General features: G+C 58.0%; 2 protein-coding genes and 1 long non-coding RNA gene across 5 annotated transcripts; 1 reads left to right on the forward strand and 2 right to left on the reverse strand.

Moving 5' to 3' along the window:
• Window positions 1-530: 530 nt before the first annotated feature.
• On the reverse strand, window positions 531-9,898 carry FDXR (ferredoxin reductase). 2 transcript variants are annotated; one of them, XM_016132572.2, is made up of 12 exons: window positions 9,633-9,895; window positions 8,779-8,876; window positions 4,644-4,739; window positions 4,315-4,437; window positions 3,994-4,107; window positions 3,597-3,698; window positions 2,800-2,907; window positions 2,480-2,564; window positions 2,149-2,348; window positions 1,895-2,066; window positions 1,095-1,265; window positions 531-993 (listed from the first exon to the last, which is right to left on the reverse strand). In XM_016132572.2, the coding sequence occupies exons 1-12, from the start codon at window positions 9,709-9,711 to the stop codon at window positions 863-865; spliced, it is 1,479 nt and encodes a 492-aa protein (XP_015988058.2). In that variant the 5' UTR covers window positions 9,712-9,895; the 3' UTR covers window positions 531-862. The 2 variants fall into 2 exon arrangements, 1 of the variants encoding a protein (XP_015988058.2); XR_004951527.1 differs by having other exon boundaries at window positions 858-993; window positions 1,095-1,186; window positions 9,633-9,898.
• A 4,292-nt stretch (window positions 9,899-14,190) lies between these two features.
• On the reverse strand, window positions 14,191-24,881 carry FADS6 (fatty acid desaturase 6). The gene is made up of 6 exons (XM_016132573.2): window positions 24,719-24,881; window positions 23,884-24,050; window positions 17,420-17,600; window positions 16,625-16,812; window positions 15,452-15,631; window positions 14,191-14,876 (listed from the first exon to the last, which is right to left on the reverse strand). The coding sequence occupies exons 1-6, from the start codon at window positions 24,879-24,881 to the stop codon at window positions 14,727-14,729; spliced, it is 1,029 nt and encodes a 342-aa protein (XP_015988059.2). The 3' UTR covers window positions 14,191-14,726.
• On the forward strand, window positions 18,051-22,485 carry LOC118603978. Of its 2 annotated transcripts, XR_004951558.1 has the most exons (4): window positions 18,051-20,093; window positions 20,891-20,982; window positions 21,525-21,665; window positions 22,057-22,485. It is a non-coding gene; the product is annotated as an uncharacterized LOC118603978 (long non-coding RNA). The 2 variants fall into 2 exon arrangements; XR_004951557.1 differs by lacking the exon at window positions 22,057-22,485 and having other exon boundaries at window positions 21,525-21,849.
• Window positions 24,882-25,305: the final 424 nt, after the last annotated feature.

A 25,305-nucleotide genomic window follows, 5' to 3' on the forward strand; every position in this document is an offset into this window, starting at 1 on the left:
GTGACCTTGGGCCAGTTTATTTTGAGGATCCCTCAGTCTATAAAGTGAGGTCAGCGTCTTGGGGACCGGCATTTAGATGAACGCGCTTTGTAAACTGCAAAGCGCTACGGAGATTTTAGTACTGACAAAAGTCTCGTTGATCTGGCTGGAAACCAATGAGGCGTGTAAGGCACGGGGAGCAGACAGAATGGGGGGCCGGCACCGGAGGCGCTGCCCGGTCCCCTCACTCCCACTTCTCTTCTTGTTTTGGTTGTACCTGGAGCTAACCAGGGAGAGGACCAGGCAGTGGGGCCAACAGAGCAGGCAGGCCAGGGTCCCAGGGTGCCTGCAGTGCCGGCAGAAGGCAGGCAGGCCGCAGCAGCAGGGCCAAGCAGAGAAGGGATGATGGGTGCCAGGACTGGCTACCAAACCCCCTCCAAGAGGCCCCCGAGCAGGGAGCTGGCTCTGCAGCGCCACCTGGGGGCTGGAGGGGAACTGCCGCTGGAAGGTGACCCCAGGCGCCAGAAGTCGCAGGAACATCAAACATTGGCTCTCCGTTTGCAGCCGTTTTATTTTCAGCATATTCCTGACCTGGTGACCCTCAGCAGGAGAGAGGTGGGGAGGAGGAAGGTCAGCCTGCACCTGCACCCATCCCTGAGGTTATCTCCTTATTTAGAGTTAAACCCACACTGACAAAGGCGATCTTCTGGCAGGAGAAAGTATTCGGAGACCCCTGAGAAAGAGGCAGCCGAGGCCCCGTGGCTGGCAGGCAGGGGACGCAGCTGCGCACGGAGCCCCCTCAGGGCCCCCTCAGGCTCAGCCGGGCCCCGGCCCCTCCCCCTGAGCGGCACTCCTCTTCTCCCAGCGCAGCTGGGTCATGAGCTCAGCGTCCCAGCAGCCGCAGCATCTCCTGAGGATCCAGCAGCTTCTCCCTGGGCTTCCCAGCGCCCTGGCCCCTGGATACCTCCTCAGCATCCAGCTTCTCCCAGTCCGAGAAAGAGACGGGCCGGACCCCTGCGGCAGAGGGAAGACAGGTCACGGCCTCCACCTCTTCCATCCCAGCCCAGAGCACGCCTGCCCATCCCACCTCCTGGGAATGCGCCCAGGGCTCAGACCTCGGCTGCTGAGCAGGGCCTCCACAGCCGAGTAGCCAGGCCTGGGGCCAGACGGCAGCAGCCCGGCCTTCAGGTCCTGCAGCAGCGCCTGGCTGGTGAGGAAGCTGTCGGTCATGGTGGTGGCGATGACACCTGTGGGCCCCCGCTTCACCCAGCCACTGCAATAGAGGCCTGAGAGGGAGCAACGAAGCGCTGAGCAAAGAGGACGTGGCCAGACACTAGCCCGGCAAGCCGGAGCCCCCAGGATACACGTGCGCATGCGCATCCGTACACCCCAGCCCTCCCAGCAGCCCCTCGGCTGGGCCAGGTGCGTCCAGGGCCCACCACCCCGGATTCTTCTCAACCTGCTTTTACCACACCGTCCCCCGCTTATGCCTCAGCCTCCCTGCAGACTTAGAAGCTCCCTGAGGGTGGGCGCTGGGTCTTGCCCACCTCCAGTTCCTGCAAGCCCTCAGGAAACGTTTACTGAAGGAACAGACAGGTGTGTGGATATTTAGTCAGACCGGAAGTTCCCTGAGGCTGCTGCTTGATCTCCAAACCCAGCACTGAGCAGGGGGTCAGAACGGGCTCAGTAAACTGAATGACTTAATAACCAGACATATGTGGGCACCTCAGCTAGACTGGGGGCTTACTCTAGGGCCAGGAGGAAGGTGGGGCTGGGCCCCAGGACCCAGACCCGCAGGACCTGGCTCAGAGCAGTTTCTCAGTGCATGTCACGGGATGAAGGTGAATGGCCCCAGGAGACGCCAGCCTCCCTGTCCCCCTCGGGTTTGACACCTAGCTTTCTCACATCCTCTCACCTGGTACATCCACAACCCGGCCCTCCATATTGGGAATGATCCCAAGTTTGGGGTCAAAGGGCACACTGGGGTCAATGGGGCGGCTCTTATATCCAACGCTGCTCAGCACCAGCCCACAAGGGAGGTCCTCCGTGTCTCCAGTGGGCACTGCCCAGGTGGCCTCACCAACACCCTGTTGGGGAGAGTGTGGGCAACACCCGGCTAGGGTGGGGAGACTTGAGAACAGGGGTGTCTTTGGGTAACAGGAGACTCACCTCCAGTCTAGTGATTGCCAGGCGGATGCCTGCCACCTGCTGCCCGTCTGGCGAGGGCAGCACCTGCTGGGGGCTTCGGAAAAAGCGGAGACCCCAGGCCCGGGAGGCCAACGCCTGGCGGGCGGCTTCCTCCGCCCCCGGCTTCTCCGTGGCTGTTCGAAGCAGCAATTCCATCAGCCGCTTCCTCGGGCGAGGCGCCTCTGTCGGCAGTGCGGAACATCTCAGGGCTGAGCCTGGGTTACAGCCCGTCCCCGAATGCCCTCCCACAAGCCCTCTCGACCTAGACCGTCCCCTCCCTAGGGAGCTGGGGGGCCAGGCCAGGGCCCCTCACCCTTGATTCTGTCCTGGAGGCCCGAGAAATCCGCAGGATCCAAAACGGGCCGGGTTCCTGGTAAGTGAATCATCTCCCGAAGCTCCTTGGGGTGAGGTGGGGTGATGTGGGGGAGGAGGTCAGGCCCTGAGTACTGTTCACTCCAGAGTCCACCCAAGAGCCCAGGCCAGGTGGGAGATACTGCCACGGAAGTCATGGAGCCGGCCCGGCGCCCCTCTTCCGCCCAGGCGGCATCATTCCCAGGGACTCCGCCCTGCTCCACCTTCTAAGGGCAGACCATCTACTTGGGACCCTGGCCCCTCTCCCTCTGGCCCTAGCACCTTAATGGTGAAGGCCACTTGCAGAGGTCCTCGTCGGCCCACTATCCACACCGTCTTCACGCGACTCTGCCTCAGTGCCCCCAGGGCAGCCTCCGTGATGTCCGTTTTCTGGCACAAAAGGAGGACCTTAAAGTCATCCAACACTGAGCCTCTCGGTTTGGTCACGTCCCCATCCTAAGCCTGAGAAGGTTGGCAGCCTGAAAGTGCGCCACTGCCTCCCCCTGGTGGCCATATGGAGCACTGCCGCCAATTCTGCAAATGACTCCAACTAGTAGCAAACCGGGCCCATGCTCTTGCTCACTCAACAGGTGTGTTTACCAATGAGGGCACCATGCAAGGGGCGGGGGGAAGGGGGATTGTTAATGGTGCACAAAAGAGACATGGTGCCGGCCGTCACAGAGCTTCTGATCTGGGGGAGAGGGAGATACTTATCAAATACTCGTTAATAAATGCAAAATTACAGTGGTGACAACATGCATTGAAACAGCAGACAGGTCTATCAGAGGAAGGTATAAAGCTTCCTGAGGAAGGGACAATTGAGCTGAGAACTGTGACACGCCGAATGGTGTTTTTTGTTGAAAGGCCCTTGGAGCTGGAGTGCTGAGAGCAAAGGGGACAGGGACGGGACGAAGCTCTGGGACTGCCTTGCAGCGGCCTCTCTCTGCCTGAGGCCAGGGGAGACGGGCCCTCGGCTCCGGCTCCGCTTGGAGGGACGAGGCCTGACCCCTGCAGCGGGGGCGCCCTCTCCTCCGTGTGACCTCACCTGCGCTCCTCCAGCCCCTGACCTGCCCACTCACCTCCAGGTGCTCAGGTGGGGTCAGCAGGATCCGCGCCACGTCCAGAGCCACGTTCCCCTGCCCCAGAATCACGGCGGTGTCACAGCTCAGGTCTGGTGCCAGCTGGAGGGGAGACGCTGGCATCATCGGCATCTGGTTACTGCTCCACAGCCCTCAGGCTCCCCCATGAGGGACGACCCCCTCCCCTCCCCAGCCCGCCTCTTCCCAGGGGCCTTCCACGGTTGACCTCCCTCCCACCTCGCCTCTGCCAGCCTAACGTCTCACATGTCAGCTCACTGGGAGCCTCCCAGGCCTGGATAGTGGCTTTTTCTTCCCACACCTCTGGTGTCCAAGGGCTCCCCTGGCGCTGGCTGAGGGGTAGGGCGGAAGAGGCACTGGGGATGCTCCCCAAACTCACCTCCCGGTTCTCAGGAAGCCCATTGTACCAGCCCACGAAGGCCCGGGCTGAGAACACACCAGGCAGCTCCTCACCGGGAATCTCCAGAGTCTGATGGCTCTCTGCCCCGTAACTCTAAGGAGAGACCCAGAGCCCTCGGCACCAGCTAAGGGGCCGGGCAGTCCCCACCAGGCTCCCAGCTGACTCCTTGCAGCTTCCGCTGCGGCCCGCGCCCAGCGGTTTGGGCCTCGCCCCTACACTTCCACCCCTCAGCTGCCACCTCCAGCCACCGCTGCGCCCCAGTGCGTTTCCTCCCCCACCAGGCCACCCGTCCGCACTCACCAGCACCACGGCGTGGTAGGCCGCCCGCAGCTCTGGCACGGTCACGTCCCTGCCCACGACCACGCTGCCGTAGAAGGCGCAGCGGTCAGAGCGGGCCGTCTGGGTAAAGGTGTTGATGACATTCTGCAGGCCCCGGAGTGGGAGGGGTTAGAGGAGGGGGCAGCTCCAGGGACCATGCCTGTGCCACCCTCACCCCAAAATGTCCCCAGGATGGAACCTGGGTGGCATCTAGAGGGACTGGGGTCATCCCATGCGGCCAGGTGGCCTCCCTTCCCTCCTCACCTTGACCGCAGTCTCCGAACCTCCCCTCCGTGCCCAGAGAGACCTACCTTCACCTCGGGGTGGTCGGGTGCCACGCCAAAGCGCACCAGGCCGAAGGGCACGAGCTGCTTCTCGTAGATGTCCACGTGGGCCCGGGCGTGGTGCTGGGGGAGAGGGCGGCAGGCAGCGGGCTGAGGGAGGGACTGGGCCCCTACGTGTCCTCCCCTTCCGGGACAGAGCAGGAGAGCCCAGCTCAGGGGGCTGAGGACACGAGGAGGCCTCGACCCCCTGCAGGGAGGAAGAGACCCTCTGACTCCCCGTGTGCCTAGGGAGCCAGACCAGAGGAAGGGGGCAGCCAAGGTCGACCTCATGGAGTGCCAGCCCATCGAGAAATCAGCCAACAGGAAGAGGGCATCGGAGGGCTTCTTCATCTCCTTAGGTCAGCCATGCCACACGGCCCTGCCCTAGAACCCCTCGACACTTCTAGAAATGCCCAGCCAGCCTGATAGCCTGAGAACCACCATTTGAAATGCATGCCTGCATTAGCTCTCGTCTCTAAGATCACCCTGTTGGAAAGAGGACCAAGCTGGACTGGGAGTTGGGGGTACAGCTCAGGCATGTGGGGAGCAGAGGGAGATGCAAGTGGCCCTCCTCTCAGTCTTAGAGAAAGAACCTCACTCACACACTGGGTCCACGCTGCCTGCCCTCCCGGGCACCTAGTAGGGCTGTGGGGAAGGCACAGGGCTGGGCTCAGGCACCGACCAGCCACGTGACTGGCAAGTCCCAGGATCTGGCTCTTCCTCTGTAAACTGGGACAGATAACACACCCTCTCTGGGTTGTCAGGAGGCATCCTGGGGGTCAATCAGTTTCAGAGTTAAGCACTCAGGGCTCCTGCAGCAGACACGGCCCTGCTTCCCACCACCGTCTTGGCTCTGGCCGTAATAGTCCCAATTCAATGGGACTCAGGCCCAATGAGCTCCTGCCCTTCAGTCTCCCTCACCCCGACAAAGGCTCCTGCTCACCTCCTCCCCTTTGTCCAAACCCCCATTGCCCTCCACTCCATTGCCTGCATCCAAGTCCAGGCCCCCCACCACCCAACCGTGCTAGCCAGAGGTGGCGCCCGACCCACCCCCTTCGAACCCCACTGTGTGGTACCCGGGAAGAGCTCCAGCTTTGGAGTCATCAGCCAGGGCGACCCCAGCGCTCTCCGGCTCTGTGTCGCAGGACTGCTGGTCAACTTCCTGGTACCACAGACCATCCTTCATGGCATGATGCACCACACACAGCAAATGAGCAAGGCCCGAAGCGCTTAGCCCAGGGCGTGACCCGTGATAAACATACGGTCCGGTCGATGAAAGCCACTGCCTCGCTCATCAACCTTCCCTGGATGCCCACGCCATGAGACAAAGTTCAAGCTGACCAAAGGTCAAGGGGACAATACCTTAGGCAATGCGACTTTATCTTCTATTCCTTCCTGCTATGGATCCTTCCCTCTAGGTCACACTGCTCTCTCCAAGGCCACCTCCATGAAGCTAAATCCGCGGACATGTTTACTAGTCATCTTGCACGGCCCGACCTCGTCTTCCGGGCCACCCTCTCCTCTCCAACCCTCGGAGGTTTCATCGGCTCCCTCCTGTGACCTCTAATTTCTCAGGACCTGCTGATGACATTTCCCTCTCTCTCCTGCCTAGACGTCCCTCTGAGCTCCAAAGCTGAGATGGCTGGACAACTCACCCCAGACACCTCAAACCTATCCCGACGACAGCCAGCGCCCTCAGCCCCAAGCTCCCTCTTCTGTTTCCGTGCTCCGTTCCACGCCATCTACCCACAGCCCGAGCCAGAACCCGGGGCTCCTCCCTTACTCTCCTTGGCCTGCTCCACTCGGCACCCCACTGCCACTCCAGCAGCTCCCCACTGCTCTCCTAGCCACCAGCCCTGCCTCCCCACTCCACTGTCTGCCCTGCAGGCAGAGAGAGCTCCAAATCAAAAATGGGGTGCTGCCAGTCCCTCACCTAGAACTGCTGGTTCCTGAGCTCCAGCCACAGTTTGCTTAGGTCTAAGCAACGCCCAGAAATGTCCATTTTAATAAGTACCCCCCGGGGACTGTGATGGAGGGAAGGGGGATGGGTAGCACCAAGATAAATGGCCTGAACCCAAGCCTGGTCGGTGGCTTCCAAGGTCCCCAAGGTGGGAGGTTCAAGGTCTGGGCCCACCTACCTCCTCGGGCCTCAGTCCTCTCCTTTCTGTCCTCACTGCACACAGCTACCTTGCTGAACTCACCTGCCCCCAAGGGCCATTCTCTCCTTCCTCTGGGCCTTTGTCCACGCGGTTCTCTGTGCCTGGCCCTCTCCTGCCTCCCACCCCCACCACACCCCGCCACACACACACCTTCCGTCCTGCAGACAGCAGTGTGGCCGTCTCCTCCTCCAGGCTGCCCCTCGCTGTACAATCCCCCTCCCTGCTTTCTGTGCTTACACCATTGGAGCCCTAGAGTATCATGTGAACCCCCTTCCCCTCCACCCCACGACCCCCACATTAGACCATCATGTCCTTGAGCGTGGACCATGGCTGTCCTGCTCACACTCATGTCCCCAGTGCCAAGCCTGGGACGTGTCATCCAGTAGTAGATTATAGAACAAGCTACCATGGTGCTGAAGAGTGGGCTCTGCCGTCAGACCAGGCCCGTGCTCAGATCCCAGCACCGCCCCTGTCCACGTGGGCCCTTGGGCAACCTCGCTGGGCCGCAGAGTCTTCACCCATGAAGCCAGACTCATGACACCTGTCTTGAAGGTTGTCTTGAGGATGCGATGAGAAGCTATACAGACCACGCCTGACTCAGCTTAGTGCCACTGCTCCAGACGCACCAAGCATGTAACTTGGAGCTCCCAGTGGGCAAGGACCAGCCCGTAACTGGCCTCTGTGTCCATCCCCCATCACCTCCCACAGAGAAAGTGCATGTGTTCGCCAGCTGAGTGCAGGCAGAGTCTTGGCTCACACTGGAGGCCCTGAGAATCCCGTCTGGAAGGCCCACTCCACTCCCTCCCCAAAGTTCAGGCTCAGCTCACACAGTGTCCCTTACACAAAACCCTCCAGGACCTCCCCAACCCCTGTGAGATCCCTGGTCTCTGTCCCAGAGCCCAGGGCTGCCCTACTACGTGCAGCAGCTTTGCTTGGGGGTGACTCCCACATGTAGGAGGCCCTCTCCAGGGCCTCTGGCCTCCTTCAATGTAGAGCAAAGGCAACTTCTCCAGGAAATATTTTGACTGACCCCACCTAATTCAGCTCATGCTGGTTACACCATCGTAATTAGCTCCTTCACCTACTTGCTTGAAAGGTGGGCTTAGGTCACTTTCATCAGAGTGACAACTTGTCTCCGTCTCCCCAAAACACTCCCATTTTTTTTTTTTTCCATTTCCCTGATACTCCTAGTTTTAACACTGAAAGCCCTGTGTCCTGGGCAAATTGGGGAGGTTGGTCACCCTACCTTTTAAGTATCTGCATATGTGTTTGTATAATTAATACATTCATCATTTCTCCTGACTCTTCACGGACACTCCAAGTTCCTCCAAAGAGAGGCCACTGTCCCATATCTTAGTCAGCCTAGGTCTCCCTTCCCTCCTCCCTCCCTTGGTGGGAGGTTCAAGGTCTGGCAAAGTTTCAAGGGTAATTAGTAACCTTGGAGCCCTGCTAACCAAGGCCAATACTGTAAGCCTTGAGATGCTGGCCTTTGGGGGAGGGAACGGGAGGTGGTGAGCAGGCTGAAGGAGCAGCGTCGGCATAGGGAGTTATTGGCGAGGAGAGTATGGCAAGGAGGGTAAAGCTACCGGAAACCCTGAGAAGACGGGGTAGCGCCTCGGAGTGGAGACAGAGGCTGAAGAAAGAAGGAAGCATGAGGAGCAGGGCAGAGCCACCCTGCAGGTCTGCGGAAGCTCCCTGCAGGGCTTGGCCAAGGAGGCACAGGCGACAGTCTGCCACTGACCATCGCCCGTGAGGAGGACGCACTGGCTCACAGCTGAGGTCCTAGAGTGGGGAGCCCCAGGCGTAGGTGAGAAAGCGTGCAGAAAGTATCTTGTCTAGAAGGGCTGGGAACCCCTTCCCTGACGGGGATCCAGGAGTACTTTTAAAACCCAAACTGGTGCGCCTTGCCCTTAGGACTGGAACAGACCAATCGCAGGTGAGGGAACCAGGAGGGCGTGGCTTACCTTTAGCAGGTGTTGGGCAGTGTAGAAGCCAGCTGGGCCACTGCCCACCACACAGATCTGGGGGGTCTGCTCCTGTGTGGAGAACTGCAGGTGGGAGCCTGGGGTGGGGGAGGGGGAGGACGGTCAGAGCGACACTTCCAAACCAGCTTCAGCGTGGAACAGAAGACGGAGCTTCGCAAGCCTCACCCTCCTCTTTTTTTGTCAAAGCTTTGGCACTTGCAGGGTGCCAAAGCACACCCCAAAGGCTGTGTCTTCATTCAGAGCCGTACATATCACTCACGAACTTACTATGTCTCTAAAGATGGCCTAGTCAACAACCCCCGCCACTCACCCACGAAGCTGCCCTGCTGGGTACTTCATTTTTCTTACGGAGTTTCCTCCGCATCCAGCTAGAATACCACATCCTTCCAACGGACCCCATGTCACCCCCTTCTCACCCCTGTGGATCTCCCCACAATGCTCCCCTTTTACCTCTCTAACCCCTCTTCACAGAACCCCATACTTGTCCCAGTCGGCCTGTCTCATTCCTACAGACAGACACCTGTTTCGCCCCAGACCTCTCTTGCCCCAGAGACCTCCAGAGCACCCTCATTCACCCCTTTTCTCATCTGTGGACATATATTGTCTCCCCTTCTCATCGTTGTTGACCTCTGTCTCACCCTGGGGGTATCTCGCCCCACAGGCCGCGCCATCTGCCCCGTACACCACCCGCATCTCGTCTGCCTGAGTGGACCCCCTCCAGTCTCGCCCCTCTCCCCCCTCCAGCTCTGCCACAGCGTGGCTCCGAGCCCACCACTTAGCGCACGCAGGCCTCCCCGCGCCCCCATCCAGTCCCAGGCGTGCCCTGCTCCTACTCGGGGTACTCCTGGCGGCAGGCGGTCGGGTCCGAGGCCACACGGACCAGTGCCACCAGCGCCAGCAGCGCGGAGCCATGGCTGGAAGGAGGAACCAAGGCTGCAGATCTGATCCCGGTGACTGGCCCGCGCCCCGTGCTCAGCGCCGGCTCCGCCTCCGCCTCCGGCTCCGGCCCCGCCCCTGACCCCGCCCATAGGCGCGGCCCCGCCCCAAATCCCGCCTACCACGCTCTAGGAAAGCACAGGTGAGGCGGCTCCACACCCATCCCCTAGAGAATCCAGCCCCCCAAAAAGGAGCCCGCCCTTGGATCCCCCTTCTTCTGCTGAAGGCCCGCCTCCCAGGGTTTCCGGTCCCTCCGTGACTTATTAGTTCGAGAGTTAAAGGAGAGCGAATCCCCATCGCTGTTTCAATCCCGCCTGTAGAAAGGAACCAATTAGAGGGGAGTTTGCTTAAGCCTCTGTCTCCCTCGGAGGCTCTGGTCTCTGACTGATGACGCCACCGCCTTCCCTTTTGATAGCCACTCCCCTGCCTGGCATGCTAGCCAATCATCAGTCCGGTTCAAGCAAGTCAATGGGGTAACAACCAGAGTTCAGATGTTTGGGAAAAAGGGGTTACTGCTTGGAACTCGGCAACCCATTTCACCGATCAGGGTGACCCCATCAAGATGCTGGCCAGGTTGGACCAGGGAGAATTTTAAACCTTACTGGTGTCAGTGTAAGAACTGTCCAAAACTGTAGAGAATTTTTATAAAAATTTATTTGAGCCAAAACTGGCGACAGTTACCAGGAAGTAAAACCTAAAATGCTCCTGAGAATAAGTTTGTAGGTTTTTTTGGGTTTTTTTGTTTGTTTGTCCATTTGTTTGTTTTTTGGTTTTTTTACTGCATTTGAAATTAAGGGAAGAACACAAGGAAGATTTACATGAAGGTGGGAGGGGTGGGGGGAAGCAAGGCAGGGATTGGATTACAGACTGAGCTCTCCTGGGGGTGATTACAGCTTCGAAGGTATCGCTTCCGTCATTTCGAAGGTGTGTTAACCTAGATGCACAAGGAGAATGGACGGAGCTTGCTTTAAAATTTCTCACTAAAATTATAAGACTGAGGTGTGACTACCCATTATGACCTGCTCATTTAGGAATTTGTGATCAGGTCACCCTGTGAAGTTACTTTCCACAGAACCCCTTTTTCATCCACAGAGCTCTTGGCCCTCCTCACCCCTCCCCCCTTACACAGGTGAGGAAACAGGGGAGGAGCGACTTGCCCCATGTTCGGAAGACAGAGCAGGACTTGACCTTGTCCCACAGGGCTGGAATAATGTGAGGCACTGGTCTTGGGTGCAAAATTTAAGGGGATGCCGAAAACTTAAGTAATCGAGATAAATAATATTTAATGCAGCGTTTAAAAAGATCAAAATTAATGAAAAACTTCACGATGAACTAAATACACTTTTAAATGACAGGATCCATCGTCGTATCTGACCCAGTAAGCCTAATGCCAGCCTCAGTTTCCTTTTCTATCTCTTCAGATGCTTCCTTGAAGAACCCTTCCCTGACTCCTCCTCTCCCAAGCTGGGTGAGGGCTCCTTCTTGTCCCCTAACACCCTGCCCCATTTTTACCTATTACACTGCTTTACTGTTTTTTAATGATCTTTTTCATTGAAGTATAACACGCAGGAAAGTGCCCAAATCAGAAGTGTACTGTTTGAGCATTATCACAGATGTAACTACATTACCACTCCCCAGATCACCAAGGAGAACGTGGCCAGCACCCCAGGAGCTCCTCGTGCCCCTTCCTGCCACTCCCCACTCCCCCCTACCATTCTGATGTCTAACGAGTCATCGTGTTTGTGCCTATCCCATTAGACCAGGAGTAGGCAAACTATGGCTCGCAGGCCACATCCCACCCAACACCTGTTTTTGTACTACCCACAAGCTAATGGATTTTACATTCTTAAATGGCTTTTAAACATGTAAAGAATATTTTGTGACATGTGAAAATTACGCAGATTCAAATGAAATTTATTGAAACACAGTCATGCTCATTCTTTACATGTCTATAGTTGTTCATACTTTGATGGCACGACATGCTTTGAGTGTTCGTGACAGAGACCATATGGTCCACAAAGCTCAAAATACTTACTATCTGGGCCTTTACAGAAAAAGTTTGTCAACTCTGGCCCTAGACTGTAAGCTCCCAGGGGTTGGGGCTCAAACGCATTCACTCTTAATACCCCCAAAGCTTCACGCAGTGCCTGGTACACAATAGATGCTCATAAAGAATTTGTCTTAATGATCAAATCATCCATTATCCTTTCACATAGGAGGAAAAGATGAAGATTCAGGATCAGATACCCCAGAAAGCCCTATAGGACTCCCCTCCCGGAGGCACTGTGTTTGGTGGTTAAGAGCAGAGATTCTGGAGTTGGACACGCTGGGTTAGAATCCTCCCACCATTTACTGGCTATATGATGCTGAGAAATTTAATCTCTCCAAGGCTTATGTTCATAATGTGTAACGTGAGAAAAAATAGTACCAACTTCTTGTAAAGATTAAAATTAGGTGGCATAGGTAAACATGTGCCATACGCTCTGAATAGATGTTAGCTGTCATTGTCAGCATCAATATTACCGCCTCCGATTCACCTTTGTACGTTAGACCTTAGGTCACCGCAGAGCCCTAGAAGGGCTTCATTCACTCCTGTCGCCTCCCCTTACCTCTCAGGCTCTGTGCATTCCCAGCCCACATCCTCAGAGCAAGAGAAAATCAAACCTCAAAGTGATCGAGTGACTTGTTCCCAGGTGCCTGTGGTACAGCCAAGTCTGGTACCAGGGCCTTCAGCTGTTGCCTATCCCCCGCTGAGGCCCAGATCAATAACACTGAGTCATTGGTTATGTATTAGGATGGTCGCAATCATTAGCCAGGACTATGCGCCCAGATCAATAACACTGAGCCATTTGTTAGGTATTAGGATGGTCATAATCATTAGCCAGGACTATAATGGAGCCTTTACTGACATTGGATTTCTCATGCGGAGAATTAGCAGTTCAATTAGTCACACTCCCAGACTTTACGGGCCAGTTCTGACCTACTAATGCATTTCAAAAGAGCAGCAGTAAGTTAGAGCAAACCATAGGCTGGAGAGGCTGCCAAGCCCATCTCCTTCCAAAAGGCTGTGAGGATCCAAAACTCTGCTCTATCAGTCAGCCTCCCAGCAGGAAACAGATGGCATGCTCAAAAGGTACAGATTGTAGAGAGTTTAATGGAGGAACTTTGTACAGAGGTGTGAGCAGGATTAAGGGAACAGTGAAGCTCCCCTGGGCTAGCAACAGCTGGAAGCCACTACCACCCAGGCCAAAGGAGCTGTTTTCAAAGGAGTGGCAGCTGCGGCTGCAGAAGAAGGTGCCTGACTGGAGCTGTGGCCTTCGGTAGAAGAGGCAGGGTCTGGGGACCGGGGGCAGCTTCCCGGCAGAGCAGAGCCACCTAAGGCTTCACTAGAGTTAGGCTCTCCAATAGGACCAGGCTTAGAGAGTGTCTTCGCCTGCCACCTGACCCCCCCGCCCAGCCTCCCCTGACATCATCAGGGGCAGTGTGGCCTTCACCCTGTCCACGCACCCCCCCCCACCCAGCCCACTGGCTGACATCATCAGGGGCAGCATGCCCTTCGCCCTGTCCAAGGACTTCACTGGAAAACCAGGCGATTATGCAGTCAGAACATGACTTGCGTGTGCTCGACCAGGGCTGATTTTGCTCCCGAGGGGACATTCGTCAATGACTTCAGACATTTCTGATGGTCACAGCTTGGGCTCCTAGCACCTCGTGGGTAAGCAGCCAGGGATGCTGCTAAGCATCCTGCAATGCACAGGACAGGCCCCGACAGCAAAGAATGATCTGGCCAAAATGTCATAGTGCCAAGGTAAGAAACCCTGTTTTAAACTAACTGCTCTGGCCTCCTTCCTCTGTCCCTCCCTCAGCCTCCAGCTGGGCCCTTCCTTGCAACCCCTCCTCCGGCCCCCAGCCAGGCCAGCTCCCAGCCCTCTCTCAGGTCTGCCCACTTTAGGCTGGCTCTCCCGGGTGCCCCCTAGCACCTCAACCTCTTCCTCTGGCTGGCATCAGTAATTCCTGACATTCCTGCCTCCCTCCCAGGCTGCAGACGATGCTTTCACAAAGCAGCCCAGCCCTTGATTTCAGGGGTTCGTATTGGCACCCCACACTCCTTCTCCTCCTTCCTTCCCTCTCCAAGGCCTTCTGTCCTCCAGACCCTATGCCCACCACCCCCTCCGGCCTCAGTTACCCTCCCAGTAATTTTTCTCTCTCTCAATTGATAATTCTTCCAGGTCCACTCCTTCGAACTATCATGGGACAAAGCAGACTTTTTCTAGAATTAGCCGAGGTCATGCTCAAAGCTATTTATATTCTTTCTCCCCTTACTTCCAGAACCCGGTGTCCTCTCCTCACAAAACACATACACTTTGATCTCGCTGATGCTGTGGCTCTTGGGAGATGCTGAGCCGGTGTCTTGCATGGGCTTCTCTGGCTGAGAAACCAGGAAGACCTGCCATGAGGAACCTCCCCGTGGTCCCTGGGGAGAGGGCTCCTTAGTGGACAGAGCCTCCGAGGGCACAGAGAAGCAGTGGCCAACTAAGAGTATGGCACTCCTGGCGCCGGGGAGGCCCTAGCCAAGGGCTGATCCTGTTCTCTTGCTGCCCCCTCCTAGCCTGCCCCCTGCACGGGGCCTGTCCTCACCTCTGCCACCTTCCCATAGCCCTACCAAGGCTCAGGCAGAGCAGGGGAGGAATCCAGCTGTTTAGACCTGAGATGAAGTTGGCCAGACTTCTCAGAGTCCCCAGCCGCCTTTATTCCTTTCCTCCAGATATCCCTGGCAACCCAGAAAAGCAAGCAGGGCAAGCGGCCCCCAGAACCCTCAGTGCGAGCTCCCTGAGCTCCCTGCCTCACTGCCCGCCCAGGGCCTCCACGCCCAGGCCACACCCACTGGCAAAGGGCCCGCCCCGGCCCGGCCCCTGGACCGGCCAGCAGAGAAGCAGGAGAACCAGGGTTGGGCCTGGGAAGGGGAGCAGGGTTCCTGTGCCGGCCGCCCCTCATTGCAGGCCCACCAGCTCAGTGATGGGAGGGGTCTGCACCATGAACTCCTCGTACCGACTGAGGAACAGCCAGAAGCGAGCCAGGTAGGTGTCCTCGTTGTAAGGCAGCTGCTTCTCGTGGAGGAACTGGGACACCACGGGCTTCACCTGCCGGCCAGAAGAGGGGTGGGAGGAGGGGCCGCTGAGCCAGGGCTGCAGGCAGGCCCATCCCCCCTCCTCTCCCAGCCCCAGCTGTTGTCCGTCCTGTCCTGTGCTGGTCTGAAGGAGCCCAGGGCCTTGGAGAATTCCTGCCTCTCCCCCTCCCAGCAGGCAAGGAAGAGGGGGCTTTCCCTCAGCATCCCCCCAGGGCCCCCGACTGCATGACAGTCCTCCTTGTTGTGATGGGTAAAAATCATAGCTCCCTTTTACCAAGCACCCACCGTATGCCCAACATTTCAGACCCATTTCGTCATTTCCTCCTCAAAGCCCATCCACATAAACACTGCTTACTCCCATCTGACGAATGAGGAAGCCAAGGCTTGGAGACGGTCAGTTAACTTGGCCAGAGTCGCACTTCTAGTAATAAACCCACACTGCTGCTTGCGTACTGGGCCGCCCTTCCTGGGGACCTCTGTCCAGTTCTGTTGGGGGACTCAGGGCTCCAGCGAATCCTGAAGGTTATGCACCCTCGGCCCTCAGGGACTCCCTACATCCCAGCCCCCTCCAGCCTGACCCTCATCTACCTTCAGGCACATGTTGTCAGAGAGCCTGGGGAAGAGGTGGTGCTCCACGTGGCAGCTGATGATGGAGTGACCGAAGGCCCAGTCCAGAACGGGCAGCCGGGGCAGGTTAAGCACGCCCAGGCTCATCATGTGAATCCGCTGGGGCTTCTTGTCCCGGGAGAACATGGGCAGCCCGATGTGCTGTGACGGACGTGTGGGTCACGGCCTGGGCCATTCCTGTACCTCCCACCCTTTCCCCAGGTGTCCTCGCCTAGCATTTGGGGACCAGTGAGTGCGTTTGCCCCCCTCACTCTCACTCTGGCGGGACCTGGAAGAGGCGTGAGGCGGCCGGGTTCACCTCTCCATGCCCTGAGCTCGGTCTCATCCATCTCTGGGCCTCTCTCCCCACCTGTGCCATGAGGGGCACCCCTCGGGTCCGGTGGTACTCTAAAGCTTGCGGCTGCCCACCGTCTAGACCCTTCCCCGCTTTGTCTTCGCCAATCGAAATCTGCTCATCGTTCAAGATCAAGGTCGCGCGCCCGCGTGTACATTTTCACTCAACAGGTTTGTGCACCAGCCGCCTCCACCGGGCACTGTCCTGGGTCTAACGAGTGCGAAGTGAACAGGAATGTCCGTCCTAACAAGACAGGCAGGTGGGACACAGCTCCGGAATGAGGTCGTTCATGGCAGTCGTGCTAAGCGCTGGGGCCGTCATGAGCAGGATGCTCTAACCCGAGGTCTTCACTGGTCTGAGGAGCAGGGAGGTGTTTGTTCCTATGGAAACGGTCCTGGACCCTGTGCTGAGTCCTGGCCTTGCAAGACCTCTGTCTCCAGCTCCTCCGCCTGCCTGCCCATAGCCTGGGCTGGGGCCTCTGCGGTGGCCCCCCTTGCCCTTCACTCGGGGTCATCCCCGTAAGTGCCCTCAGGGGAGGAGCCGGGGGCTAATCACTTGTGTCCTCACAGGGCTTAATCTACCCAACTGCACATCACATCAAAGGTTCTTAACACATCTGCTGTCCACGTGGGAATGGCAGCCAGTGTCGAAGAGAAGCGAATTCCTTACCTGAGACCAAAGCTCTCTGTGGCGACCCACAGAGAGAAGAGTAGAGGGCTGGGTGGGAGGTGGGGGGGTGCTTCCTCAGATGGAGAATGCTCCCCTTAGCCCCCCAGCGCCCAGGGCAGGGGGCACCTCACCTGGAAGATGTTGACGTGGAGGTAAGGGTGGGCCAGCAGTGACCTGGTGACGAGCATGCAGGCCAGGGCCGAGCAGGGGCTCCTGAAGCCAGACACATTCAGGAGCAGCCAGTAGTGAGAATAAAGGCCCAGGGAAACCAGGGCCAGCCCCCGCAGAGCCATCCCGAGTTCCGCCTTCCTCAGCCGCTCTGCCGACAGGGCGAGACAGGGCGAGAAACGCAGTGACGGGGGCGGGCAAGGCTCGGATCCAGCGCGCGGGGGCTCCCCGGCGGCTCAGTGGTGCCCATCCCCACGCGGCCCGGAGAAGTGGGTTCGCCCATCTGGTAGATGAGGACGTGGAGCAGTAAGCCACTTGACCTCGGGTGGCCCGAGGCTTGCACCCAGGTCTGGCTGCCCCGCAGACCCTCCTCCTTCCGCCATACGTGCTGCTCCCGTGATATTAAAAATTATAACACGCAGTATGGTGTGAGGCCTTTCCGAAGCGTTTTCACTTCTGCGACCTCACTGTGCTTTCGCACTGCCCCGGAGGAGCAGGGGAGAACCTGAGGCTCACTCAGTCAGAGAGGTTAAGTTACCTGCCCGAAGTCGCCAGGCAGTAAGTGGCGGAGCCAGACTCGGCCCTGGGTCCAAGGCTCTCTCCACTGTGCCTAGCTGTCTCAGAAAGCTTCTGTCCCATCTTGACTCAGGGCCCCTCACCTCCACCACACGCAGCCCCCATGAACCAAGGAGGGAAGGAAGGAAAGAGAAGCCCAGGCCTCCACGGGGCACTCCGGACCCAGGCCCCGGCATACTCACCGACAGCCACCAGTGGGGTGATGACGGGGATCAAGAGAGGCGCGAGGAACATGTAGGCGTAGCGGTTGAGGAAAGGCAGCCGCCACGTGCTCGAGTCCCCCAGGCCCAGCACGTTGGTGTGTCCGTGGTGCATCTTGACGTGTCCGTACTTGGCATACTCTGCAGGGAAGGCCGTGCACACCTGCAGAAGGGAGCCAGAAAGGGCGCCGGGGCCCACGTCAGGCACAGTCGAGAGCAAAGCAGGGCCTTTGGGAGCCTACAGAACAGCCCGCCATCCCTGGACGCTGCACGTCCGGGGCCTTCCTGCCTTACGCCCCCCAGCTAATCAGCCTTGACCATCAGCTACCTCTCAGGTGTCTGTGACGACAGAGGGCAGCCAGTCAAAACAACTGCCTTCACTTGGCGTGGTGCTGCAAAGTGCCGGGGGGCGTGACACCAGCCCCTGGACTGCCACTCTGCCGCTGACCACCCACCCGGGCAGCCTGCAAGCCTGAGGGGACTGGACACACTGCTCGTCAAGTCGCTGGCATCAGATTACAATTACTTCCTGCGTGTTTATCTTGGAAAACGTCTGTACCTTTCGCTAACACTACTTTGCATCCTGAGCCCACAGCAGGGGGGCGGGGGGTGGGGGTGGTCTGGTGGCAAAGGGAGACCTTCCCCTGAACCGGCTATGAGGGTGGCGCCGGGGTGAGGTCTGCCCTGGTGGGGGCCCGACAGCTAATTTGTCCCTGGGGTGACTTCTCTCTGGCAGGTGAGGGAATCTCCTAAAGTGGTCACCAGGAGCAGTTCTCTTATTCTAATAACTGTCAATCCAAGGGCAAAAGAGGCAAGAGACACTAAGGCGCTTCTTATGCAGATATATGCAAATGACATGCAAATGTCCTCTCCCAATATTTCATCCAGGCCAGAAGATTTTGCTAATTTTATTGAAGATGCTGCCTGCCAGCTTCCAGGAAAACAGGAAGAGTTTCCAGGTTCCAGTCACCGGGGTCCTGGGAAAGACAGCGGAACACCCTCCAATGGGCACCCAGCATCCCGCACTCTGCAGATGTGACTTGGTAAGTGTTCCAAGCCCAGGGGGTGGGCAGTGTTATTATTCTCAGTCGACAGAAGCAGAAACAGAGATAGAGAGAGGCCATGTGGCCACCCCAGGTCACTCAGCTAGGTAGGTAGCGGAAGGCCATCAGGCCCCCGAGATGAGCCACTTCCTGTAGCGGAGGAGGAGCCAAACCCCTATCCAAAGGACGCTGAAGAGCACAGTTCACGATGTCACAACTGAAGTTTTCCAACAGACGTGGGAAGATATGGCAAACCAACGCTGAACCGCCCCTCCCAAGGCGAAGGCGGAGGGCAGGAAGGTAAATGCTAATTCAGGATGGCATTGCCATCGAAAACAGGACCAGGTGCTTTGCTCCCAGATGATGTAACCCACCGAGGAGCGGGTTTTGCTGTTTTTGTAACCTCACAGAGGGACAGAACCTGGGAGAGGCTGCAGAGCTGGGCAGGTGACTAGTCAATTAAAGTAATGTCTCTTCCAGGCCTGTGGGTCTCCGAGACCCGTCTGCTCAGGAGGGTACCCCTACTGTGTCCCCTTGGTTGGTTCAAGTTAGTGGCACAAGCCTGTTGGCAGGGGGCAGAAGGGGGCTGCGGCCAGCGTCTAGTAGGATGTCCTGAGTCGCCTGCCTCTGCCCAAGGCCCGCAAGTGTGTGCATTGAACCCCACAGTTCTGTCCCACGTAACTGGAAAAAATGGCTGTTTTTAACTGCTCCCTCCACGCACATCTGCGCCAAGGGCCAAATCCTATCCGCACTGCTTCTGTCATCAAGAAATGCCAGCTGCATGCCTCAGTCTGCTTAGCGGCGAAGTCAGTTTCCCTCTGGCACACGCTCAGCCTCTCCGCGCAGACCAAGCAGCGGACCGCACTTTGAGTAGCAATGCCAGAACCGACCTGAACCTGACCCAGACCGAGCACAGAAAGAGCCCGAGCCTCAGGGCCTGGTGAGGTCCTCGGTCAGGTTCTCAGCCACATGCCCAGACCCGAGGATGGGGGGGAGACAGGCTACCTGTGCAGTACGTAACGTGATCTGTGACTCAGCGCACGCTCCCAGAGTCCGTGTTTGATTTGCCTTTCGATGTGAATAAGAACAGATTTAAGGCTGTTTCTGTAACACTGGAATTCGCACTCCCATCTAGATGTTCTTTCAGAGAAGAAGAGAGGCGGATTCGGGCTAGGAGGGGAGACTGCACGCGGCTCACGGCCTGGCCACGTGTGTGGACACCCGTCGACCGAAGCGCAGTGGGAAATGGTCCCGCGCTGCGGCGGTAGTTAGAGGATGGACTGTCCCGCTGCAAAGGGTTATTTTAAGGTCTCACCCGAGAGGATTCCACCTCCAGACCCAGAAAAAGTTCTGGAAGCCTCAAGGTCGGTGCCGCGTCTTGATATCATCGCCCTCTGTGCTCCTCGGGAAGACTTAGGAGCTCCAGTCTCCGAGCGGCACTCAGGCCCTGCAAGCAGCCAGACGTCAGGGGCAGATGTCAGTATAATTCCCCTTGACGTCTCTCAGCGAAACACCGGAGCCCCAGGTCTCTCATTTGTTCATCATTCCTTCATTCAGTTGTTTGTTCACTGAAGCACCCTTTGGGGCCTCTGCCAGTGGCCAAAGGTAGTCGCGTAAGTTGTCTACTTTATTTTTTGAATAGGTAATATGTTCACGTAATTCCGAGTTCAGAAAGTGCGCAGTGAGGGGCTTCCGCCTCCCCCAGCCCCCAGCTGCCCCGGGAGGCAAGGGGGGCTCTCAGTCTCTCGTGTGTCCTCTAATATTTTCCTTTAATTTTTTTTTAAAACAAACACTCCTTTGCAGGATTAAAAACCATCATTAATAAAATTGTGACATGGCCAAAGCTGGGTGTGAAATAGGTCACTCTACTGGATTGACGGGGAGGGGCGGGATGAGGCAGGTGCCCGGCCAGGTCTGGGCCAGCTGAGAGATGGTGAGGACCGGAGGGGCGGGCCCGGGGGCAGGTCCTGGGGAAGGCAAGGAGTGGGAGGAGGAGGGATCAAGGGCAAGGCCAGATTTCCAGAGTGGGCCTGGGACGTGTGGGGCCACTCCAGACGCGGGCACAGTGGTGGAGGGCGGGAGCATGGGCAGGATGAGAAAGAGGAGCTGTGTGGCATCCCCGGGCAGCGGCCCTTGGGCAGGATGGACCCTGGGCGGGAGTCTGCCCAGCTCCCATTCATCCCTCCTGGTCCTCTCACCGACTCTCGGGTGCTGGGCGGCTCCTTCTCACTGGCTTAGGCGCGCTGGGGGCCATGGGTTTGTAAGATAGAGACTAGGAAGCCCGGATAAATTTAAGTTTCACATAAACCGCCCGTCGCCTTTTGTAGACGTATGCCCCGAGGAGTGCCTGCATGCATCATTCATCCGCAGTTCAAACTTCACTGGGTGTCCTGTGTTTTATTTGCTACAGCTGGCGGCCCTCCGCAGTGAGAATGTGAATTCCTGAGTACGAGTCCCCAGGCGCCAGGCTGGCCCTGCGGCAGGCTCCGTGTGGATAAGGTGGTACGTCAGCACCTTTGGGTGAGAGGGGGACAGTGGTGAGGGCTGAAGCCAGGGGTGGCCCCGAGCGCCTGGTCCTGAGGAAGGCAGGCCAGTACGGTCAGTGCTGAGCCTATCACACGGCTCTGAGAAAATTCTCTCCACGTCCAGGCCTTGTCCCCAGGAACCTCTCGACTCCTCTGCCTGGCACGTGGGCCTCCCTGCCCCGCCTTCTCCAGGGTCCCCGTTAGATTCTAGAGCCCCCAGATTTCTGTGCTGTTTCCCGTGTCCGTGCCTTTGTCTACACGTCCGCTCCGTCTGAAACCACCTTCCTGCTCTGAGCCTGGCCAGCCCTGCCCTGTGCTGTCTCCTCTGGACATTCTCCCCAGGGGTTCTCAGCCTTGACACTCTTGACATTTGGGGACAGGTCATTCTGGGGGACTGCCATGTGCGCTGTAAAATGTTGAGCAGCATCCTCTACCCACTAAATGCCAGTAACACACACACACACACACACACACACACACACACTGATAGCTAAAGATGTCTCCCCTCTCTGCTCACAGCATTCACACCACTTAGCCGATGGCGTCATCAGGTCCTGCCTGCCCTGCTCCCAGCCGCTCCTCATACCAGCTGAGTGGCCCTGGACTAGTGACTTAACCTCCCAAACTAGTGTTTCCTCATCTGCAAAGTGAGTGTAACAGGTAATAACAGCTTCAAACACCTAAGGAGGCGTGACTATTAAATGAGATAATTCATGGAAGGTACACAATAAGGACCCAATAAGTGTCCGCTGATATCACCAAGATTTTTATTATCTGTATGTCATTTGTGTTTGTCCGTTTCCCCACCTGACTCTGAGCCCCAGGGGAACTAGAAACTGGTCTCATTCACTGTGTGTCCCCAGCACCCAGCGGGGGGCTTAGCAGGGAGCAGAAGCTCGGTGATGTTGAGTATACCGCAGTTGCCCACTCAGCCACGACCCACACTCCTCGGCCCCCAAAGTCCCCGTCCAACAGACTTCCCTCCCAATTTCTGCTCCCAGCTGGGCAGCCTCTGCCCCCTTGAAAACAACCCCACCGTTTTCTCTCCCAGGCCTTCCCTCAAGGGCACACTCACCAGACTCAGTGCGGCCATCCGTAGACCGCCTAGCCTTGATCCAGGGCCCTCTGCCTCTGACGGGCAGAGGGTCCCCTCCGCCAGGACCCGGGCTTTACAGGCCCACAGGAGTGGGAACTGCCAGGAGGCCCTCTTCCCAGAGACCCCGGGCTCATCCTTGAGGAAGCCACTCCAAACCTGGGAGCAGCGGGGTGGGAGGGCTGCTTAAAAGTGCATTTTGCAACCTATAAAATGACATAGAACTACACGCGCGCACGCACACGCGCATGCGCACACACATGCGCACACAGGCTGTACTAACGACAATTTCCCGGTTTGCTATTAAATGACACGCAAGTGCAGCTGGTGAGGGAAATCCAGTGAAGGTTACACCAGATCTCTCTGTCCTATTTTTACGACATCATGTGAATCTATAATTATTTTGAAAATAAAAACTTTTTTTTTTTTTTACAAAAGTATATTTTGTCCTGCAGATCTGAGTTTGCCCTCTAAATAAAATTTTTTGATTAAATAAAAAAAAGAAATAAAAGTCATAGTTCAGCACACACAGACTAACACCCTTTGAGGGTTGTGGGGGGGCAGGGGGAACAAGCAAAGGGAAGGTCGGAGAGACAGCCCCGAGGACAACGGCCACATTGCGCTTCTGGAAGGAGAACGTTCGAGAATCCTGACCAGGCTGGGAGTTCTCTGCTCTGGTTCCTCCACCACATAGGACTCGAATAAAGGTGACTGGCATCCCTTGGGTGACACTCCTTGGGGAGAGGGGCAGAGCCGGCCTGTGCTCCCAGCGGACCAGCTGTGACTCCGCCCCCAGCAGCACAAAGACAACTTTGGAAGGAAGGTTTGAAGTTGAGGCACAACAGAGCTTAGTAACCAGGCAGAGCCCGTTTCGTCCCACTCAGGGGAGCGTCTACATTGTGAGTGACAGGCAGGGGAGTCCCTACAGCCTTCTGATTTCAGGACTTAATCCTTCTCAGGCTTTAGCACTTAAACCATGGTGGCTCTGCCCACCCACCCTGTCTTCCATCTTCCTGTGGCCCATCTTCACTGCCAGTCGCCAAGGATAAAAGTGACACTCCCAGTGACACCACCCAGGACAGGGAAAGGCTGGTGCCCTTGCAGGGGGAGGCTAGGGTTATCACTGGGCTGGCCGGCGAGAGGGTCTGAAGCATGTTAGTAGGAGGAACGGAACATTCTCATGTGGGCCGGAAGTGGGTCTTCAGAGGGAAGTTCATGCTAGTGGAGGGAGGGACGTGTAATGGGGATAATTTAGCAGAGAAACAACAACAATCTGGAGTGTCACTGCCCCTCCATCCTGTCCACCTCTCCCTCCAAGAGCCAGCGTGGGAAGAGCACAGGCACCCGGAAGGAGGAGGCGACAATGGGTGTGGCGGAGATCCAAGAGGGTCCTGGGCAGCAAGAGCTTGTCCTTTGTGCAACGCAGGGCCCTGGCCCAGGTGGTGGTCCAGGGCCACCTCATCACACGCACGTGCGTGCACGCGCGCACATACACACACACACACAGAGTTTTGTCGGCTTTGCATAACCGCATCAACTCTTCAGTTAAAAATAAAAACACTAACATACAAACAACAACAAAAAACTGCTGACCCTTTCCTGGCGGCTGACCACGTGTTCTCTCCAGAGACAATGAGCGAAGCTAACAGCTGTCAATCACCCAGGAGTCAGGCCCAGGCCCTGAACCAGGATCCCTGCTGTGTCCGTCACCCCCGCAGGCATAGACAGGGAGGTCACCCCCATGGTACCAGCAGCCGCCCATCCCCCGCCCCCTCCTGCGCTCACCTCCACGAAGAAGAGCGCCCAGATCCTGCTCCAGCGTTTGGACTCGGTGAGGGCACCGTGAGTGGCCAGGTGGCTGCCCTTGACGGTGAGCGTGTAGTGGCACACGCCCAGGACGGCGATGCCCAGGACAAAGACCAGGGCGTTCTCAGAGCACAGGCACAGGAACCCTGCGGGGAGCGGGTGCTCAGGCTCTTTCTCCAGCTCTCCGAGATCTTGGCCCAGACACCTGCTCCTCCACACCTGGGAGCCCAGGCCACAGCGGGCCCAGCCCTGGGGCCCGCACAGGCAGCAGTGAGGCAGGTCCCATTATGGCCTGAGGGGGGCGGGCTGGTTCTCTCTGCAGGATGTGGGACAAAGCAAAGCCCCATTGACTCCCCCAAGGACATTCATTGCAGGAGTGTTGATTCTGGCGCAGTGATGGGGTCCGGGCACGGTGGGGGTCCAAACCAGGAGCAGCGGTCCAGGGGACACCGCCTCCCCGCCCCGCCCCCCACTAGCCCCCTCATCTCTGGCGTCCTTGCGGAGAATCCTCCCCCTCCCCCAGGTCTCCTCATCCCTCCCCGCCTTTCCGGTGACTCCCGTCAACTTTCTCCTCCGCTGTCCTTCATGCCATCAGCCTTCTCCCTGCTCCAGCACCCAAGTTCTCTGGGGACATAAGACAGGACACCCCAACCAGACTTTCGGGTTTGGGCTGTGACTCTGTCCTGGAGTCCCGGGCACGCAGTGACTCCCCCACTCCGCCGCCCCCCAGCCCTCTACATCCCCTTTCCCGAATCGCCACCTCCAGCCCAGCCCCTTGTCAACCTGTCTGTCCCTGAGTCTCCGTGCTCCTCACCAGGTGGCAAGGCCAGGAGGCTGAGCGCAAGGATGGCGCAATCCACACCGTGGCGCTCCCACCACGAGCTCGCCCTCACCACGTCCTGGACCCGCGCCTCCAGCTCCCCCAGCAGCGCCTCGGCCCCGCCGCTCCTCTGGGGTGCGCCTCGCGCCGGCTCCATGGGGCCGCGGACGACTCCGAGGACACCAGCGCGTCTGCAGCGGCGGACAAGGCTCTGAGCACGAGCGGGGGCGGGCCGGGGCGGAGTCAGGCGCGCGGCTGGGGCCACCCGCCCCCGGTGTCACGGTGCGTGCAGGTCACCGGGCGCCTCTGGCCCAGAACCGCCGCAGGAAGAACCGGTGGATGCGCGAAGGTGGGGCGGAGGGAGGCTGGGGTGCAGGGGACGCGGGAGTGGGGGGCGGGGCCGGGGGAACCGGACACGCAGGACCGTAGTGGGAATCCCCGGGGTCCCTGACCACCGGAGCCGGCAGGGACTCACCTCGCGCTGCTGCTCAAGCTGTGCCTTCAGTACCCGCCACAACGCTTGGCACACGAAGATTTTTAAATTCATGGGGCAGAAAGTTTAAGGGGGATGGTGGAGTGGG

The sequence above is a fragment of the Rousettus aegyptiacus genome, unplaced genomic scaffold (assembly GCF_014176215.1).
Source record: "Rousettus aegyptiacus isolate mRouAeg1 unplaced genomic scaffold, mRouAeg1.p scaffold_m13_p_6, whole genome shotgun sequence".
Taxonomy (NCBI): Eukaryota; Metazoa; Chordata; class Mammalia; order Chiroptera; family Pteropodidae; genus Rousettus; species Rousettus aegyptiacus.

Bases quoted from the DNA above. Each gene is read 5' to 3' on its own strand.
- FDXR (XM_016132572.2), bottom strand. From the start codon at position 9,711: ATGGCTCCGCGCTGCTGGCGCTGGTGGCACTGGTCCGTGTGGCCTCGG. The intron at 3,699-3,993 runs GTGAGTTTGGGG...TCTCCCCTCCAG, and splicing joins GGCTTCCTGAGAACCGGGAG to CTGGCACCAGACCTGAGCTG. The intron at 2,349-2,479 runs GTGAGGGGCCCT...CACTGCCGACAG, and splicing joins CCTCCAGGACAGAATCAAGG to AGGCGCCTCGCCCGAGGAAG.
- FADS6 (XM_016132573.2), bottom strand. From the start codon at position 24,881: ATGGAGCCGGCGCGAGGCGCACCCCAGAGGAGCGGCGGGGCCGAGGCG. The intron at 24,051-24,718 runs GTGAGGAGCACG...CGCTCCCCGCAG, and splicing joins CCTCCTGGCCTTGCCACCTG to GGTTCCTGTGCCTGTGCTCT. The intron at 14,877-15,451 runs GTAGATGAGGGT...TCTGGCCGGCAG, and splicing joins CTGACAACATGTGCCTGAAG to GTGAAGCCCGTGGTGTCCCA.